At 44.4% G+C, this 21900-nt stretch overlaps 1 protein-coding gene across 6 annotated transcripts in view; it reads left to right on the top strand.

Moving 5' to 3' along the window:
* Nucleotides 1-21900, top strand: part of PLCH2 (phospholipase C eta 2) — a 1361647-nt gene that overhangs the window by 1140619 nt on the left and 199128 nt on the right. For all 6 annotated transcript variants that reach the window (XM_063943084.1, XM_063943088.1, XM_063943089.1 and 3 more), the window contains 2 exons: nt 17163-17321; nt 18809-18844. In XM_063943084.1, coding sequence (XP_063799154.1) covers nt 17163-17321; nt 18809-18844 — 195 coding nt within the window. The remainder of the gene's footprint in view (nt 1-17162; nt 17322-18808; nt 18845-21900) is intronic.

A 21900-nucleotide genomic window follows, 5' to 3' on the forward strand; every position in this document is an offset into this window, starting at 1 on the left:
TTTCGTGTTTTTCACTCAACTTGCTATCCCTATATTCTATAACCTGAGGGGGCTTGGTGCTTCAGGTGTTATTTAATATAGGATTTTCACAAAGATATACTGTATTACGTATTTTTCTCTGTGATTTAGTCACCATATCTCTCCTTTATCTCTGCTGGTGCTGACTACACTGCGCAGGGGTTTGGGTTTAGGGATGTAGTGCTGCTAATAATTGTACTGTGTTACCTCATACTGCAAGTTATATCATGTCTGCTTCTGAAGGTAACGGTTCTGGGGCTGAACACACTGCTGGTGTTGCTGAAGCCACAGGCACATATGGGGAGAATATAGCAGCTGTGGGCTCTGGTTCTGGGGGCTCCTTGCCCCCCAGTGGGACTGTGGCAACGGAGGCACATACTGACCCTTCGTGGGCCGCTTTTTCCACGCATCTGCATTCGCTAGTTCGTAAACTAACACCCCCTATGGGACCTCCAATGCCGGTACAACCGTATGTGGTCCCTGCAGCTAACCCGCGGTGAGCGGACGGTTTATCTGCTCAATTAAAGAAGTTTAACCAGTCCCTGACTACTAAAAAGTCTGACCATCGCTCGCCCAAGTCCAAGAGGTCCTCTAAGCGAGCGCTCGTCTCCTCGCAATCCACTGCTGTCACTGACACCTCGTCTGATGAAGGCAGCACATACACTGACCCCACAGGTTCTGACTCAGATACGGCTGATGGGGAGGGTAGTTCACATGTGGATGTTCCTGATCTTTTGGAGGCTATTAAGTTAATTCTGCGGATTACGGATGATCCCGAGCCATCCGTTCCTCCTAAGAAACCAGTTAGGTTCAAGCATCAGAAGGTGATTAAACAAGTTTTACCTCACTCTGACCACCTAGTGGATATACGTCAGGAACCCTGGCAAAGCCCGGGTACGAAGTTTGTGCCTCAAAAGAAGATGCTGGCTCGCTATCCCCTCGCGCCAGAGCTGTCTAAGAATTGGGAAACGCCTCCTCCAGTAGACTCACATGTGGCTAGGATGGTGGTTTCCTCAGCTCTACCTGTCACTACCGTCACGTCTCTAAAAGAGCCTACGGATAAACGTGTCGAGGGTTGTCTAAAAGCGATTTACACCCTCACGGGTGCTGCACAAAGGCCCAGTATTGCAGCTACATGGACGGCAGAGTGGGTGGTCTTCTGTATGCCGAATGTCGGGATCCCGGCGCACAGTATACCGGCGCCGGAATCCCGACACCCGGCATACCGACAACTATTCGAGCCTGAGCGCCGGCATACCATACTACACACGGCAGAGGCTATTGAAGCATGGGCCTTGGAGTTAGAAGCTGAAATCTCCTCTGACCATGCTAGACAATGCTTGTCATATATTGTCACAGCTTCTCGCTATATTAAAGAGGCGGCTTCTGATGCCGATATCCTAGCAGCCAAGGCCTCTACTACGTCAGTCCAGGCTCGCAGGATATTGTGGCTGAGATCCTGGTCTGTGGATCTGGACTCTAGAAAAACCCTGGAGGTACTCCCTTTCAAGGGGGATATTCTGTTTGGGGAGGAATTAAATAAGATAGTGGCTGACTTGGCTACTGCCAAAACTGCCTGTCTGCCTAATGCAGCTCCTTCTTTGTCGAAGGCCAAAGGCACGTCCTTTCGCCCCTTTCGTCCTTCAGGTAAAGCAAAAGGTCAGGCGTACCATAAGCAGGCCCGCACTTCTAAACCTGGTAAGCCGAAGCCCAAAAGAGCCTGGTCTGCCCGTCAGCCAGCAGCCAAGACCGATAAGCCTGCCGCATGACGGGGCGGGCCTCCCCCTGGGGGATCCCAGAGTGGGGGGCCGGCTTCTAGGGTATACCCAGGAATGGTTGAAGACCACTTCAGATGCCTGGGTACGGGAAGTCGTCACTCGAGGTTACGCCATAGCCTTCAAAAACCGACCCCCTCATCGATTTTGTCAGACAGATGTCCCGTCGGACCAGACAAAGGCAAACACTCTGCATTTGGTGGTACAGACCCTCCTGCATACAGGAGTCGTAGTACAGGTGCCTCTTGCTCAGAGGGGCCGGGGGTACTATTCTCTGCTGTTTCTTGTCCCGAAACCAAATGGGTCCTCCCGGCCCATTCTCAACCTCAAGGCACTGAACAAGTTTGTGAAGGTTTCCAAGTTCCGTATGGAAACCCTTCGCTCTATAGTTCTGGCCTTGGAACCTGGGGACTACATGGTCTCCCTGGACATACAGGATGCTTACCTGCATATTCCTATAGCAGTGTCACATCAACAATACCTTGAGGTTCGCTATTGGCAACCTCCATTACCAGTTTCGGGCGTTACCTTTTGGTTTAACAACTGCTCCGTGAGTCTTAACCAAAGTTATGGCGGTGATGACGGTGGTACTCCGCCGTCAAGGGGTCAGGATACTGCCGTATCTGGACGACTTGTTAATCCTGGCAAATTCCCCAGATCTTCTCCTGCGTCATCTGGATATGACGGTCCGGTTTCTACAAGGCCACGGGTGGCTTATCAACTGGAAGAAATCCTCCCTGGTCTCTGCTCAGAGCATGGTGCATCTGGGAGCGCTGTTGGACACTCACAACCAGAGGTTGTTCTTGTCTCAGGAGAAAGTCCTGAAACTTCAGGGCAGGATTCGTTGCTTCCTTTCTCGTCCGCAAGTGTCGATACATTCGGCAATGCAGGTGCTGGGCCTCATGGTGTCAGCATTCGACATGGTTGAGTATGCTCAATTCCATTCTCGCCCCCTCCAGAAGCTGATTCTAGCCAAGTGGGACGGCCTGCCTCACCGGATCAGTTCTGAAATGATCTCTTTGACTCCGGAGGTCCGTCTGTCGCTGCTCTGGTGGCTCCAGGACCGACAATTGTGCAGAGGCTGTCCCTTCTGGATATCCAACTGGGTCCTGTTGATGACAGATGCCAGTCTAAGAGGTTGGGGTGCGGTGCTGGAGCAGCACTCCTTGCAGGGTCGGTGGACCAAGGAGGAATCTCTCCTCTTGATCAACATTCTGGAATTGCGGCCGGTCTTCAATGCGTTGAACCTAGCCCAGCATTTGATTCAGAACCGTCCTGTTCAAGTACAGTCGGACAACACCACCACAGTGGCTTACATCAATCATCAAGGCGGCACTCGAAGCCATTTGGCAATGAAGGAAGCCTCACGGATTCTACGTTGGGCAGAACGCCATCTACCGCCAATATCGGCAATATTCATTCCGGGAGTCCTGAATTGGGAAGCGGACTTTCTCAGTCGTCAGGACGTGCATGCCGGTGAGTGGGGCCTCCATCCAGAAGTGTTTCAACTCCTCGTGGAAAGGTGGGGTCTTCCAGATGTGGATTTGATGGCGTCTCGACACAATCACAAGGTTCCGGTCTTCGGAGCAAGGACAAGGGATCCTCAAGCAGCATTCGTGGATGCGCTGGCAGTGCCGTGGAGGTTTTGGCTGCCGTACGTGTTCCCTCCGGTATCACTCCTGCCCAGGGTAATTCGGAAGTTCAAGCAAGAAAAAGGAAATCTGCTTCTCATAGCTCCGGCGTGGCCCAGACGGCACTGGTTCTCAGACCTGCAAGGCCATTCGTCAGAGGGTCCACTTCTACTTCCACAACGCCCAGACCTCCTCGTTCAGGGCCCCTGTGTCTTAAGAGCCAAGGGTTTTTCTGAAGAGGTCATTAAAACTATGTTGCGGGCCCGGAAACCGGCCTCTGCTCGGATTTACCATTGGGTCTGGCATTCCTACTTTGTTTGGTGCGCATCTAACCATTATGACGCTTCCAAGTTTAGTACAGCCAAACTTTTGGCTTTTCTACAGCAGGGCCTAGATTTAGGCCTGCGTCTGGCCTCCCTCAAGGTTCATATTTCTGCCTTGTCGTGTGGTTTCAGAGAAAAATTGCGACTTTACCTAATGTTCATACTTTCACTCAGGGTGTGTTGCGTATCCAACCTCCCTATGTCCCGCCTGTGGCTCCTTGGGACTTGTCGGTGGTTTTGGAGGCGTTGCAGGAGCCTCCATTTGAACCTCTTGGTTCAGCTGACCTTAAGTGGCTTTCCCTTAAGGTGGTGTTCTTGCTGGCTATTGCCTCTGCTAGAAGAGTGTCGGATTTGGGTGCCTTGTCTTGTAGTTCCCCATATCTGATTTTTCACCGTGACAGGGCGGTTCTTAGGACTCGTCCCGGATATTTACCTAAGGTGGTTTCTTCGTTCCACCTTAATCAGGAGATTGTGGTTCCAGCTTTTGTCTCTCCTGATTTGTCTCCCAAAGAGCGGTCTTTGGATGTGGTACGAGCTCTCCGTATCTATGTGAAGAGAACTGCTTCTATTCGAAAGTCTGATTCTCTCTTTGTTTTGTTTGGATTTCACAAACGTGGCTGGCCTGCTCACAAGCAGACCCTGGCCAGGTGGATTAGAATGGTGATTGTGCATGCTTATGTGAAGGCTGGTCTGTCAGCTCCTGTTCACATTACGGCCCATTCTACTCGGTCTGTTGGACCTTCTTAGGCGGCCCAACGTGGTGCGACCCTTGATCAATTGTGCAAGGCGGCTATGTGGTCCTCCGGGAACACGTTCATAAGGTTCTATGCCTTCGATACCGCCGCTTCCCAGGATGCTTCCTTTGGACGCCGGGTTCTTGTGCCCGCTACAGTGCGTCCCCTCCCATAAGGAACTCCTTTAGGACATCCCCATTGTCAAGACTTGTGGAGCCTAGTGTACCCCGCAGCAGAAAACGAGTTTTTGGTAAGAACTTACCCTTGTTAAAACTCTTTCTGCGAGGTACACTGGGCTCCACAAGGCGCCCACCCCGACGCACTTAGCTTCTTTGGGTTGGTATGGCATTAGCCGCTGACACTTCTCTTGTCGTGAGGGTGTGGTGTATGTGGCTACTAACCGTTGTCGTCTCTTTTCCTGCTTACTGCATTGGGCTGGTTAACTAAACTGAGCTCCTGTGCTGGGAGTCGGGGTGATATAGGAGGCGGCGCTGTGCATTCTGGGAACAGTCAAAGCTTTGAGCCTGTTAGTGCCTCGGATCAAGATCCTACTCTACACCCCATTGTCCAGACTTGTGTAGCCCAGTGTACCTTGCAGAAAGAGTTTTAACAAGGGTAAGTTCTTACCATAAAACTCGTTATTTTTGGCGTACACCTATGGTGTGCACTGGCCCTGTTTTGTATATGGCCATAAAATGTCTTGTTATGGCACTGACACTTGTATATAGAACAAATATTTTGCTTGCAGGTAAGTAAGAATATTCTGATATAATAGCTTCTTAAATGTCTGAATTGAGCAAACTGGTTTCTTATTTCTTTCAGATTTGTTTTGTCTTTCAAACTTGGTGACCATGACATGTATTTAGACACAGTACACAATATAAGTATGCAATAAACAGGTTCAGCTCACATTTCTTGAATCAAACTGTATGTCTTTTCTAGTTCCTCATTAAGTTATACCTAGAGGAACTATTGTGTTTATGTGACTAAAATGTATTATACATTCTAAAGAGGACAAGTGAAGAAATTGCCCAATTAAAAAGATTACATAATTTTATAGGCTGTACTAAAGGGTGGCTACAGTCTTATTGGTTGCTATGGGCTACTTCTCCATGTGTCATCTGCAGAAGGTTTGATAGATAGCCCGATCAAAGTAACGGAATGATATCCTATTTATGTATTATTTTCAATTAATGAATGTATCTCATGCTCTGTTTATAAATGTATTGAGGAAGAGTCTCTGAATTACAGCATTTAATACTACTGTCTACAGGAGACCCTATATATGACGCTGCATGTACAGCAGCACAGGATTTAGGAGAGCCATGTTTTAGGAGAGTCAGACAGTATCATGACGTTCCATCTTTAAGATCGCTTCTGCTATTTTTTTCTACATACTGTTCTCTCAATATGGACTGTTTCTTTATGGAATCTAAAGTACAATGTGAAATGACAAATTGTGTAGCAATTCACCAGAAGTCATTTATTGGGGAAAAAAAAAAAGTTCTGATGTCCATTAACGGCTATCAACCAATCAGCAATTGTCAAATAGGTGGTGCAAATGAGATAATGTGTCCTCCATCTTTGTGACACACAGCCCTTTTCTGTGCACGGCTGAAGCCCTCACCCATGTAAATGTTTGCAGATTGGATATAGGTTTTCTTTGTCATCCTCAAGATTTAAAAGGTGTCCCAGACTAAAGTGAAGCTGAAAGGCTCTCTGCCAGCAGAGTGCTCTGAGTGAGAGCTATTCCCCACCATCTACACCAGTCATCTCTATATGTTTGCCAAATAGTTATTGATTAAATGCTAGCGTGTTCTCTCTAGACTAGGCTTCTTCTTTTTCCATAATCTTATAATATCACTGTACAAGTTGTAGTTTGTTCTCACTAGCAACTGGAGAATATGAAATCATTCATGAGATATTGATATAATCCTTGTAAAAGTTGTCTGAGGATTCTGTATGCATTTGGCTACAATGTGATGTCTGACTTCTGCTTTTTGGTCTGTTTTGTCTCTTTTATTTGTTTCCTGCTCATGGTTGCATGCGTATATGAAGTGGAAGGTACTGTACACACTAAATAGCCATCCATGTCATTTTCCTTGCTAGGTGTCTTTAACCCTTGTGATGCTTTGCTTGCAGGCCCGCATAGGGATGATGGGGCAATAACAACAGAAATCCATCATGTTACCAAATGCTTATCTCACTGGGAAAATGCCTAGTAGTTGCTGAGGTGAATTTGATTGCAATGACAAAACCAGCACAGCTTTGCTTTGCTGTGGCATTTCTAATTTTATGGCCGGCAGCCCGGTCTTCCTTTCCGAAATATGGAGAATATGAGAGATGTGTTCTCAGATGTCAGTGACTGGGCTCAGCCTCACCGTTTATCCATCAGAAAATGTCATTAGTCTTAATGATAGAGATTTCATGACAGCCGTCACAATATATTGCATGCTTATCATTTGCTTATTCTTGAACTCGCCTATTTGAAGGGATGTCTGACTGAACATTAATCTAATATAAAATATAGAACTTTATATAAACCTTTTTATTTTATTTTAGAATTTTACACATACATGCAATATTTCAGTTTCCACTTACATTGCATTCTTACTATGTGGGTATAGTCTTAAGAGCATTTCTGGACCCACTGCTTGTAACATTAAAGGGTACATTTGGGGGGGTGGAGGAGTGGAGTTTTACCAAAGTTAAAATGAAATTATAGCTATATTTTTCTAGAATGCATCTGATTGGTTGTTATTGGTAACAGCTCTACTTTTGCAAAACTGCAAATCTATCACTAAAAGTTCTGCATAAAACCACAAACAAAACAGCACCTTGATTTGTGTGTTGGTATATTATCTAGATTTATACCAAAGTGCAGATGATATGATTACATCTGCCATGGAGTGAGGGTGCTCCTTGGAATTATGCAGCAATGCGCCTTGATTGGCAGAGCCTTGCAGATTCCCCTATATTTAGCAATGTTACTTAAATGAGATAAGTGGAGAGGGTGTATTTTATACGGGTATCCTGCTATGCAGAAAAATGCCCGGTCATTTTCACTCTGTAATAAAAACAACTTTGCACCTTAATGGGATCCATTTTGCACTTTGCCGGAGAACAATTGCTTGTTATAAACCCGACCCAATGCTCCTCACACTCCTGATTAATTTAAGCAATAAATTAGGCGAGAGTTTTCCAAACTCCGTGTTTACAGGCCAGATTTTAAGGATATCCATTGTTGAGCGCAGGTGACTTAATTAGTACCTCAGGCTGTTTGGTTTAACCTTCTGGACTCAAGCATGGATATCCTTAAAACCTGGACTGTAATGGCGGAGTTTGAGAATCTCTGAATTAAGCTAAACAGAGCAGAACATTAGGAAAAAAACATAGGTATTTGGAATCCCCCTAGCACCTAGCTGATTATGAATTACATTTTTGTAAAAGGACGCTTCTAAAAGTAATAATCATAATAAACAATGTTCCCAAGGACATTGTTGCTTAATTACAGGATTTCATGTCAGTAACTCCTGGTATTTTCCCATTATAAGTAATGGAGATTTGGTAACAATCTGTGGGATTTCAGATGCAGTTGTGATTCCGTGTGCTTCTTTGTATTAGAGACATTTAGTTTTGCAGATCCCGCTGTCTTGAACTAGTCCCAGCATTAGGGTGTAAACCTATTGCATTTTGCCGTATGTTATTTTTTCTGTAATTATTTGAATCTAAAAATACATAAATCTTTTGTTATATAGTAGATATTTTCATTACTGAACAGCCTAACTAGAGGGTCCAGTCATCTTTGAGTGTAATTAAGGACAATGAAAATGTATGTTTGTTATTGAGAAATACCACTTAAAGTTAAACACTTAGGGGTCTATTCATGAAGCAGTGAAAAGTGTGGTAAAGTGAGCAAGTGGAGAAGTTGCTCATAGCAACCAATCAGCAGCTACATATTATTTGATAGAATGCACTTTATAGATGTTACCTCAACACTGATTGGCTGCCATGGGCAACTTATCTACTGGCTCACTTCTCCACTCTTTTCACTGCTTCAGGAATAGACCCCATAATTAGCAATGGCTTATTACTGCAACTTAAACCTCTCTCGTATTCCTAGAGCAATGAATGAGAACTCACTGCAGCTACAGTCTCACCCCATTATAAATGTATGATCAGGGCACATATACAGCTGTTAAACACTTTTCACAACATCCAACACTGAAACACCAAGAGGTAAATTTGCTAAAGTTTCTAAAACTGACAAGTAGTGTTGTTGTACATACCAACCAATCATATTCTGTCTATTATTTTCTGGAATGCAATAGAGAAAGGATTGCTAGAATTGGATTGGTGGCTATGGGCAAAACAATATCACTTGTCTATTTTAGAAGCTGTAGTAAATCTACCTCCCGCACATTGTTGAGCGGCACCAACAGGCAACTTACAAAGTTACAAGATGCATTCTGCAGTAGCAAAAAGGAATTCTATATTCAGACTGGATTTCTGATTACAAATATTAAGTAGAAAATAACAACATCATCACTAACAAACTATGCTTTTCAGGTCATTTGAATATGTGAAATCTACCTGCCACGTTACATAAAGGATAATTAAGCGTAACATATCCATTAGCACATTGTGTGCAAATTAGTTAGAAGGAAACAATTTGTCTTAATCATTATATCCTTAAGGATATGTAAAGATCCAGTACACATTCATTTATGCTATTAAAAAAAAGTTTCTTCTGAAATGTACTTACAAACAAATTTTGCATATGATGGGTATAATCCTCCCCCCGCCTTCCCCTGTAGGGTTTATTAAGCAACACTTTTTTTCTTTAAAAAAAAAAAAGTAAAGCAGTTGTTCATAGAAAGACCTTGCAGCCTTCCATTCTGTACGTGGGATGGTATATACCAGTGATGGGGAACCTTTGGCACTTCAGCTGTTGTTGAACTAACCATCCCAGCATGCCCTGCTGCAGTTTTGCTATTTGGCCATGCTAAAACTGAAGCAGGGTATGCTGGGATGTGTAGATCAACAGCTGGAGTGCCAAAGGTTCCCCATCACTGGTATATACAATAATTTGCATATCACTAGTAACTAATGTTTTTTTGTGAAACATTATTTACATGTCTTATCCTATTGAATAAAATCTGATTTGTCTCTAAGGCAGATTTGAATTTTAGCTACCAGGAATTGTAGAATTTTAACCAATGCCCCAATGTACATTAAGAGTGAGTCAATGCTATTTTGCGTCTGTGTGGCATAGCAAGGTTTTATGGACCCTGGGAATTAAATTTAAAATGTGACTATAAGGAAAGTTAGTTATCAAGAAATCTGTATTCTCTCTAGAGACATCACTCACCTCACACTATTACTAACCAGCAGTGAACCCGCCTACAGTATCCAGCAATATTACTGGCCACTTGATTGGCAGTCTCTGGAATTACTTAGAAAACCAGTCTCTTGGTGCTACGCACCCAATACCAGATAGCCCGGTCAGATGCCTTCACAGTAGTAGCATATAGATTCCAAAAAGGCGCAGCCCTCAGACCTATGAATAATGGCACTGAGCACAAAACCAGACTAATGATTCATACTGTATGTGCTGTTTTACTTTTGTTTTAAGTGTGGCTTGACTGCAGTCAGAGCATTAATACATTATATTAAGAGTTAAGGGTACCAGGTTTTCATGCAGACGTGCAACCTACATTGTACTCAGTACTGTCCCTGTGAAATACTTCCCACCTAACTGTAGTATTGGCCAGCAGTGACCTTTCACCCAATAATAGTGCTGATCAGAAGGCACCAAAAACCCAACACTACGACTGTCCAGTAGTGACTTGACACTCAACACAAGGGACCAATAGTAACCTTCCACTCAGCATTGCAACTAGTCAGCAGAGACAATACAATAGTGACCATTCACCCAGCACTGCAACTGGCTAGGAGCAGCACCATGTACCCAGCACGGCAACTGTCCAGCATTGACTATTCACCCAGCACTGCAACTGGCTAGGAGCAGCACCATGTACCCAGCACGGCAACTGTCCAGCATTGACTATTCACCCAGCACTGCAACTGGCTAGGAGCAGCACCATGTACCCAGCACGGCAACTGTCCAGCATTGACTATTCACCCAGCACTGCAACTGGCTAGGAGCAGCACCATGTACCCAGCACGGCAACTGTCCAGCATTGACTATTCACCCAGCACTGCAACTGGCTAGGAGCAGCACCATGTACTCAGCACTGCAACTGTCCAGCATTGACTATTCACCCAGCACTGCAACTGGCTAGGAGCAGCACCATGTACCCAGCACGGCAACTGTCCAGCAGTGACCATTCACCCAGCACTGCAACTGGCTAGGAGCAGCACCATGTACCCAGCACGGCAACTGTCCAGCAGTGACCATTCACCCAGCACTGCAACTGGCTAGGAGCAGCACCATGTACTCAGCACTGCAACTGTCCAGCATTGACTATTCACCCAGCACTGCAACTGGCTAGGAGCAGCACCATGTACCCAGCACGGCAACTGTCCAGCATTGACTATTCACCCAGCACTGCAACTGGCTAGGAGCAGCACCATGTACCCAGCACGACAACTGTCCAGCATTGACTATTAACCCAGCACTGCAACTGGCTAGGAGCAGCACCATGTACCCAGCACGGCAACTGTCCAGCATTGACTATTCACCCAGCACTGCAACTGGCTAGGAGCAGCACCATGTACCCAGCACTGCAACTGTCCAGCAGTGACCATTCACCCAGCACTGCAACTGGCTAGGAGCAGCACCATGTACCCAGCACGGCAACTGTCCAGCATTGACTATTCACCCAGCACTGCAACTGGCTAGGAGCAGCACCATGTACTCAGCATTGCAACTGTTCAGCAGTGGCCATTCAACCAGCACTGCAACTGGCCAGCAGCAACCTTGCACTCAGCACTGCAACTGGCCAGCAGTGAACCCGCATATGCAGCACTGCATATGGCTAGCAGCATCCTTGCACCAAACAATAACTTGAGACACTATTTAAAATAGAAGTTTGTATTGTTTGGTATGTTAAAAACATATTAATATCTATATTTCTATATTTCCACCTGCACAAGGGCATTTATAAATGGGCATTCTACTGTATAATAAGCCTGGTCAAAAGTCTAACTGCAGGAAGTTTATTAGCTGTGCACACCACAAATATTGACCACAATATAAAAGTATGTCATGTAGGGTTTTTATATAGTATTTATCTTTCATCTAGTATATGAACTATGACCAAAAGCCACCTAATACATAAGTCTCCAATATTTAAATTTATAAAACATGCCCAAGACCACAGGACATTTTGGCGAAGGGCATAGAAGAATTGATTAGTACAATGGTTCCCAAACTAGGTGCTGTGGTGCCCTGGGTGCCTCGGGGTAATTACAGGGGTGTCCTGGGTTGGTGGTCCAGGATAAATGTAAAATATTTATCAGATCATAGGCAAAACCAGTGCTTGTGGCTACCAATCATAAAATATGTGGACAAACAGAAGCGAATCCTGTCCCTCACTACATACAGTAAATTGCCCTAAGGATGACATATAAACACAATTTACTTAATTTAATAAGTCTTTCTGAATTTCACAATACGAAACTTTTGGCCAAGTGGTGCCATGAAAAACATTGATAGTCTAGGATGCCTTGATTCAAAAAAGTCTGGGAACCACTAGAATAGTAGGTTATTTCTTCTTGTACTTCCCAGTACACACTCAATCTGCAGTTTATTAAGTCATTAAATTCTATCATACTTAATTGTGATTAGGAATAACGTGCACCTATCAAATTAGTTCATCCGGAAAACATGGATGTCATGGAATCATCATGAAATGAAAGTTCACCAGTCAGAATTATTAGCAGATGTGGAATATTTCGTAATGAGGGTTAGGCTGAGGCTAATAACTAGATCGCTTCAGACGAGTTTTGCAATTATACAGGAAAATAGAATGGATTTTTACGTTTTTCTCCATTATAAGTCAATTTCCTTTTCTTTTTTTTTGGCTGAAAGATATTTCTTTCTGTCTGCGCTGAAATCACACTGTTAAGCGATTCTTGTCAAATTATTGTATTCCTCAGTCCCATTAAATAAAATATTTCTTGAAAGCTAGTCTGGAAAAGTTTTAATATTGGTCTTTAATGCCAGTAACAGTATTTAAAATATTAATCCATGGACGTTAAAACTTTTAAGTTTTCCCCATTATTCAAGGAACATTTCTGAGCAGACTTCTGAAAATGAATTCAGTGCTAACGAATAAAAGTTTCTGCCTTTGCTCAATGCTGAAATGCTCCATTTGGTATGTCTATCCCACCCAGGAGTGTGATTGATTGGCTATGTCATATGGGCAAAGTTGGAAACTATGCAAATGTTTCTGATTTGCCTTATCACCAGTCTTCTTGAATCATGCCAGTTATACAAAATACTGTATTGCTCAATGCTCACTATGCTATTTTTAAATTGCATTTAGCATTAAAGCCACTACTGTATACTCAGATACTAGTATTAAAGCACAGTTTAATGGCTTCCTATACATATATGCAAAACGTAAACTGTAAAAAGGACACAAATGTCGTCAGTGCCTGTCATTGCCAGTGTTACTCTGCTTTTATCTTGCATAATAAAGATTAGGTATTTTGTCTAGCTCTTGGCCAAAACCTGTAAACTCCCAACCTCCTTTCAAGAGGTTCCGTACCATGTGACAAAGTGAGACCTCACGTTGGGCGGCAGGATGGTCAGAAGCTTAGTGTGGCAGTTTAAAAAAAACAACAATAATAATAATATACATACAGTACTGTGCAAAAGTTTTAGGCAGGTGTGAAAAAATGCTGCAAGGTAAGAATGCTTTCAATAATAGAAGTGTTAATAATTTTATACAGTATTTTGTCAATTAATAAAAGGCAAATTTAATGAACAGCAGAGAAAACAAAATAAAATCAATATTTGGTGTGACCACCCTTTGCCTTCAAAGCAGCATCAATTCTTTTAGGTACACTTACACAGTTTTTGAAGGAACCCGGCAGGGAGGTTGTTTAAAACATCTTGGAGAACTAACCACAGATCTTTGTGGATGTAGGCTTGCTCAAATCCTTCTTTCTCTTCATGTAATCCCAGACAGACTTGATGATGTTGAGATCAGGGCACTGTGAGGGCCATATTATCACATCCACCACTCCTTGTTCTTCTTTACGCTGAAGATAGTTCTTAATGACATTGGCTGTATGTTTGGGGTCATTGTCCTGCTGCAGAATAAATTTGGAGCCAATCAGACGCCTCCCTGATGGTATTACATGATGGATTACCTGCTTGTATTTCCCAGCATTGAGGACACTTTTAATCCTGACCAAATCCCCAACCCCATATGCTGAAATGCAGCCCCAAACTTGCAAGGAGTCTCCACCATGCTTCATTGTTGCCTGCAGACACTCATTGTACCGCTCGCTCTCCAGCCCTTCGGCAAACAAACTGCCTTCTGTTATAACCAAATATTTCACATTTTGATGCATCATTCCAGAGCACATGCTGCCATTTTTCTGCACCCCAGTTCCTATGTCCTCATGCATAGTTGAGTCACTTGGCCTTGTTTCCATGTCGAAGGTATAACGTAAGCATGATGTGTCTTTCATCTGATGCATTAAGGTTCCTTAGCTGCGTCTACAGTCCTCATCGTTGCCAGTTTCTTTGTGCTTCAATGAAGAGAAATATAGGCAGGGTGGCATTTGATTGGCTCCAAATTTATTCTACAGCAGGCCAACAACCCCAAACATACAGCCAATGTCATTAAGAACCATCTTCAGTGTAAAGAAGAACAAGGAGTGGTGGAAGTGATAATATGCCCCCCCCCCCAGAGCTCTGATGTCAACTTCATCTAGTCCAGGGGTGTCAAACTCGTGGCACTCGGGCCGCATGCGGCTCCTGCTGCATCCTTTTGCGGCCCGACTGCCTTGCTTGCAGCAAGGACAGGAGAGCGCAGCGCACGCCTCTCCTGCTCCTCAGTTCGGTCTCCGGCGGCGGCACAGGTATCTGTGAGAGGAACACAGATCTATGTCTGCCTGAGTATATGGTAACACACTGGTCTCAGTGGCATGTCAGTCATCAGTCATCAAAATTAAATAGAGACATACTGGCGGCACTGAGAGACTAATGCCAACAATATACAATGATTCTTGGGCTGATGTTTTTTCAATGTATTAGTGTAACATTGATTAACATGTTATAATATATTGCAAGTCGGTTCAAATATTGTTGTATATTATTAGTCCTTGTGTAGCTGCGTAGTATCTATCTATCTATCTATCTATCTATCTATCTATCTATCTATCTATCTATCTTCCCCTCTTACTCCATCTCTCTTCCCTATATCTCTCTCTATCTGCCTTTATTTCTCTTTCTCCCTCTGACACTTTTCCTACTCTGTCTTTTGCTTGCCTCCTTCTCTTCTCTTCTCCCGTCTTTCTCTTTTTTACCCTCTCGCTGTCCTGCCCGTTGGTATCGGTTTCTCCCTTGCCTCTTTGTTTCTTACTCTACTCCCCCTCAGACTTCTCCTCTTTCAGTTGTAACACTGGACAGGCACTGACTGCGGCACGTTGTATACGTCACCACATTGCGTGCCTGAATTGGAGAGACCGTTTTTGTGTTTTTTACCTTTTGTGTAGTTATTTGGTGTTTGTTTAGGAGCTGGACGCGCAGTGTGTAAGTTAGCACTGACGTGCATGTGACAAGGTGTGTTCACAATATTTTTTATAACCACTTGATGTTATTCTATTAATATGGAACCCTATTTTTGCAGTTGTATTTCAATTCAACTGTTCTCTAAATCAAAAAGAGCATTGGAGGCCAGAAAACAATATGCATAGCCTGGCTTTCTTTAAACAAGTCTATACATTTTAAAAGGATTCAATGGAGATACTATGCTAAATGGGCAATATTGTTTCTGGTAGTCTCTTACTAATTAACACCCACAGCCTTTATGAGTACCCAGAATTCTCAGTTCATTGTGCAGTTCCAGGCCACAAACCTTATTAGTTGTCATGCACCACTCATTACTGTGCAGAACTCTTCCCTTTCTTGTTTTTCAAGTTGTCTAATAAGCAGTTTAAAAACAAAGCAACAGACACTTGTGATAAACAGCTGTAATTAAAATTTTTATTTTCCTGTGAAGCGTTCTACAAATAATTTAACTCCGTTCTGTAGGAACCCTTTTTAAACAGACATAAAATGTGTTAAAACCCCCCCCCCCCCAATTATAGGAAAATGCAAAATCGTAAATATGCAATGCTACCCTTCCTTCTTCCATTCTACCTCTCCAGGATCCAGCGGGCATACAGATGTGTCCTCATACATCTAGCTTCAATATGCCTTGCAGCGCGAGATGCCTGGCACGAGTGATCCAGCTTTTCTCATGCAACTCTGCTGATTACATTGATATGCAGCATGCATATATTCTGTGTGCGACCGCGGCTGTATCTGCATGCTAAATGCTACGTTACATTGTTTTCCAGGAAAACACTGTAACGTAGCATTTCCTATGCTGATAGAGCTGCAGTTGCACACAGAATAACATGGCCAATATCATTTTAATCAGCAGAGTCTGCTTGTGCATCTTATTCAGTGGTGGGGAGGGTACAAATTACCCGGGCCTAGGGCTGGGGAGGGGCCCAGGGCTTCCTTCCCTTTAACTGGCAGCAGCAGCTGCATCTCTTCTCCTCAGCCCAGCACACACTGCTGTGTGCTGGGCTGGAGTGTGGCCATGGTGGCACTTAAAATACAATAATATCTGTCTTTTTTTCTAAGGGTGTATCACCACGCCTCCTGTGATTAGGCCACACACCCCTGAAAAGTACCTGGGTCCAGCCAGGCTCTCTACTGCCCTGAACTTCTTCACATAGTGATGCAACTAAGACACATTTTTGTCAGAAAAAGCCCCAAAGAGTCGCCCGGCGTTAGTAAATGCTCTCACGGGTAGGCACGACTAGAAGAGCTGTTTAACGTGACTGCAGCAACGATTAAGGAGGATACATCTGTAAGTGTCAAATCTGAATGGTTGCATATGTCTGCAAGCCGTTGTTCTGACATATGTAGAGCAGTGTTACATATTTCCATGTATGTTACACTCTGCATGAGCTCCATTCTTTATATACAGGTCAGGCAGTTTGGACAAGCAGATAAAAGAATGTTCTTGTCCACGTAAAGGTTATAGGAAGCTGGTTTTTGAGCTACTATTTTATACATTGGTTTGTTCCAGCTATGCCTCATATCATGCGTTCTGATTGCTCTGTATTTACTGTTGTCATTTTGTTAGAATTTCCTCTGTCTAGACTGTATGATGGCAAATATTTAAAAATGCATGAATCATCTCCGTTCCAAGTAGCCCCATGCATTTTTCCAGCTAAACGAATATTTGTAGATCTTTCATCTAGTTAATTCATTAACAGTCATTCAGTAATGACATCATGGTCTGCCATGGCTAAAGCAAATCTTTAGTGGACTCCTATCCTCAATCATGGAACTGTGGTCCTTGCCTGTGCCTATGAAATTGTTGCATGTTACTGGTTACCTGAACACAACACTTAATTCCTTTTTTTAAATCTTTTGTTTTGAAAAAGCCAAATTGTATTAATGTGTTTCCATGTCCATAGGCTTCCACCAACAGGAAGCAAGTGGAAAACATAGCTAAGAAGAGACTTGACTCTCTGATGAAGGAATCCAAAATTCGGGACTGTGAGGATCCTAACAATTTTACTGTCACCACTCTGTCACCTGCTGGAAAAATCAGCCAGAAGCCAGAATTAAAAAAGGTGCAGTACAGTACTTTGTTTCTCCCCCTTTTTTGTTTTGCCGAACGTAGATCAGTTAATCTGTTCCATAATAATAGATTTAGCCAGGGTTTGAAATAATGTACACCGGTTTTAAATTATTGGAATATTTTCGGGGGAGTTCCATGAATACTGTATCCGAGCACATTTATACAGGGCTTGTAAATCCAAAGTGATCCCTAATAAATTAGAACAGTGAGTGCATTATTCCTTATGTTACACTAGTTTTCCTTATGAACACTGAACTTGTATAATTATAAGAAAGTCCAGATCGCTACCAGGCGATCGCAGCCCGCTATGGCAGACCTGGAGGGAGGAGACACCTCCCAATGAGACTGACTGTATTGGGGTTGACTGGTAGGTAGGACTTCTAATAGAAGTCATCACTGCCAGTCACTGTGTAGCCAGTGCCATCACAGACTGCAACTGGCTCACTCCCTGTAGTGGCGGATTTTACTGGGGACGCTGCAGTCCTGCAGCCCATAGGTAAAATCCGCCACTGATCTATACTATAGTCGCATCATATTACTATAATTATGTAACTTATATGGCACCACCAAGTGTCCATAGTGCTGTTTAATATTGAACTTTGTACTACCTAAAAATAATTAGGTTCTTAGGGCCTAATTCAGACCTGATCCCAGCAGCAAATTTGTTAGCTAATGAGCAAAACCATGTGCACTGCAGGTGCGGCAGATGTAACATTTGCACAGAGAGCTAGATTTGGGTGGGTTAGATTGTTTCTGTGCAGGGTAAATACTGGCTGATTTATTTTAACACTGCAATTTAGATTTCAGATTGAACACACCCCACCCAAATCTAACTCTCTCTGCACATGTTACATCTGCTCCCCCCCCCCCCCCCCTGCAGTGCACATGGTTTTGCCCATTAACAAATTTGCTGCTGTGATCGGGTCTGAATTACCCCCTTAGTGTGCAGTTTGATCAGATAGTAGATGCCCATCTACCACGACAAGGTGATCTTTCAGGTGGGAATCTGCACTAACACTGTATCAATTTAATGTGGGAATTATGATATGTATTTTTTTTTATTGGATAAATAGGCTACCAGTTTTCCAGCAGTATCTTGCTTTCTTTTGATAAAACCTGGATACACACTATAAGATTATCTGTCCAATCTTTCTGGTTGGACTGAAAATCTGGTAATGCATGGGAGCAAATGACAACTGACCATTTGCTCCGAAAACACTGAAAAACAGACAAATGGTCATTCAGACAAATTGGTACACAGTAACTGATATATTGTTAATAACCTAATAATGCACGATATATCGTTAGAAAATTTGAAGGATTGCAGTGTATACTGTGAGTTAAAGGGAAATCGGGACAACCATTGTGCCGTTTAGACGTCGTCTAGTGTGTACCCTGCTTTATATTGTTTATTCAGCTAAAGATTGTATATAAAATAGTTTCCATGATGCTAATTATTGTGGTTGTTTTTTCCCCTAGAAAAGTAACTCTGGACCTGTAGTGGAAAGACATTTGGTAAGAGAGAATTTTTTAATAAGTTGCTTAGTTTGGGGAGTTTGTACTTTAATAAACAGTTGTTATGTACACACTGCATTCTGTAAGTGCACATTCAAACTTTATTGTATAGATAAAAATCTTATTAATAGATCAACATCATGTGTTATATATTTCAATGATCTTGCATATTTGTTCTTGCTGTATAATATTTAAATTACATGTCTTGCTGTGTAAGTTAGTACGCTTGGGGCGAGGGGCCTGTCATATGTTTTAAAGACCAGTGTATACTTTAAGGTGATCTGAAGTGTTTCTGTCTATTTACAGAGAGTGTATGTTTAGTGGGTGGCTACTGTCAGAGTACTGCCCACGGCTGATGGTGGTTTTAATCTGCAATGGATGGTTGGAACTCTATGTCTATGTGCGACTGAGTCTGAATCTGTATACGAAGTGCAATCGAGTTTGGCATGAAGAAAAGGCTTTGACCGCTGCATCATAGCACTTTGTATACAGATTCAAGCTCTGTCACACACACACACACACACACACACACACACACACATTTTTATTTTATTTTTTCTTCATGCCAACCTCTATATACAAGTGTCATGTATCAAATTAATCAGTGTGTTCTCATGAAGTGGTTTAGTCGCATTGTATTGCAATGAAGATGCACATGCACATGAAAAAGACACTTGGCACAAGCCATGTCCACTGGACCTGGTGCGCAGAGAAATGCAGTTTGGTGGGAGTACAGTAATAGTGTATGAAGACACTTATGTATGTCTCTCACTGCCCATATCTATTTTATTGCCCCCTCCATAGCGGTCTCATTGCCCCCTCCTTCCATAACACTCTGATTGTCCCCTCCATTATCATCTCATTGCACTTGTATAGCTTTCTGCTTGCGGCATCATTGCTATTTCATCGAACCCCCCCCCCCCCCCCCTGCTTATCTCCCTGATTGTATCCCTGATTGCCCCCTCCACAGCTGTCTCATTGCTCCCTCCCTCCATATCTCATTGATTGCTTCTTCTATAGCTCTCACTGCTGGTTCCTTCCCTATCACCCTGACCCCTGAACAGTTCTCACTGACCCCCTCACTGCACACACTGACCTCTGTCTGCCCTTTGACAGCACTCAATGATCCTCTCCCAGATTACTCATTGTTTTTGCCATCCACAGAGTGACCTGAGCCTCTCACTGCACACACTGTGACCCCTCACTGTCTATCTTAAAGCATTCAATGTCAATGACCCCTTACTACCCCCTCCCACCACTGACACCCCTGCTAGAGCTCAACACTGCCCCCCCCTTTCCCGCAGCACAAACTGACCCTTCTCACAGTACCATGTACTGTGTCCTTCACTTCCTACCTCAACGCATATACCGACCCCTTCACTCACAGCACCACATACTGGGGTCTGTTCATAAAGCAGAGAAAATCCATGTTTTGCAGAAAACAGGGCTATTCTCTGCTTCGTTCTATCAGGGACGTGCAGTCAGGGGAGGCAGGGGAGGCAGTGCCTCCCCTGTCATTAATGATTGAAATAATACAAAGAAGATACTTATGGCACATATTTTGTGCTATAAGTATCATCTTTATATTATGTAATTAATTTTAATACTTTAAATTGGTTTTGGAGGCACTGATAGCAGTGCCTCCTGTTGACAATGGGAACGGGAAAATGTGGGGGGCGAGGCCAAGCACTTGGGCTGTAACAGCCCATTAAAAAATATGCTGAAAGCGGCACTTCTATAAGTGCCGCGTTGACAGGGAGGCAGCTGTGATTGGACAGTGGATCCAGTCCTGGATCCACTGTCCAATCACCCATGCGTCGCGGCGGGCGGGAGTGGCAGTGGGACCCGGCAGCAGAGCCAGATTACAGGGGGGTGCATAATCCGGAGGAGAGTGTGCGGCTGTGCCACTGCGCCTGGCACTGCAGGAAGGATGAGTCCGCCAGCGACTTCCACCGCCGCTTACCCAGCGGGACACATCCCTTCCCTTCCCAGCCGCAGCTCAGACTTCAGTGGCGGCGGGTTCCCCAGCGCTGCGCACCACACATAGGAAGAGGGTGAGTCCGCTAGCGGCTTCCTCCGCCGCTCACCCAGCGGGACACATCCCTTTCCACCCCCAGCCACAGCATCAACAGTTCAGGTGGCAGTGGCTGCAGGTTCCCCAGCGCACCTTAGATAGAAGCAGTGCACAGGAGGATTGGTCGTATGGACCAATCCTCCTGTGCACTGCTTCTATCTAAATCCAATCTTCACTGTTAATCCCACTGTGTGTTAATCCCACCACAATTACAGCGGTGTGGTGGGTTCAATATAGCGCATCCTTTGCTCCCCGTCCCTGCGCAGCCGCTCACCGCCGCCAGCCACCCGCCGCTCACTGCTGCCTGCCACCAGCCGCCCGCTGTCGCCAGCCACCCGCCGCCGCCAGCAGCCCACCGCTCACCGCTGCCAGCAACAACTGAGGTAATGTTACCCTGCTGTCACCTCTCTCCCTGTCGTTACTGTCCCTGTCCCTACTGTCACTCTCTCTCCCTGCTGTCACTTTCGTCACTCTCTCTCCCTGCCGTCACTGTCTCTCCCTGTCGTCACTCTCCCTCCCTGTCGTCACTGTCGTCACTCTCTCTCTCTGTCGTCACTCTCCCTGTCTTCACTGTCGTCACTCTCTCTCTCCCTGTCGTCACCCTCTCCCTGTCGTCACCCTCTCTCTCCCTGTCGTCACCCTCTCTCTCCCTGTCGTCACCCTCTCTCTCCCTGTCGTCACCCTCTCTCTCCCTGTCGTCACCCTCTCTCTCCCTGTCGTCACTCTCTCTCTCCCTGTCGTCACTCTCTCTCTCCCTGTCATCACTCTGACTGTCCCTGCTCTCACAATTTCAGCTCATTCAGTGTGCTACAATGTGAATTTCGGCTCATTCAGTGTGCTATAATGTGAATTTCGGCTCATTCGGTGTGCTACAATGTGACTGTCGGCTCATTCGCTGTGCTACAATGTGACTGTCGGCTCATTCGCTGTGCTACAATGTGGCTGTCGGCTCATTCGCTGTGCTACAATGTGGCTGTCGGCT

This window comes from Pseudophryne corroboree, chromosome 10 (genome assembly GCF_028390025.1).
Source record: "Pseudophryne corroboree isolate aPseCor3 chromosome 10, aPseCor3.hap2, whole genome shotgun sequence".
Classification (NCBI taxonomy): Eukaryota; Metazoa; Chordata; class Amphibia; order Anura; family Myobatrachidae; genus Pseudophryne; species Pseudophryne corroboree.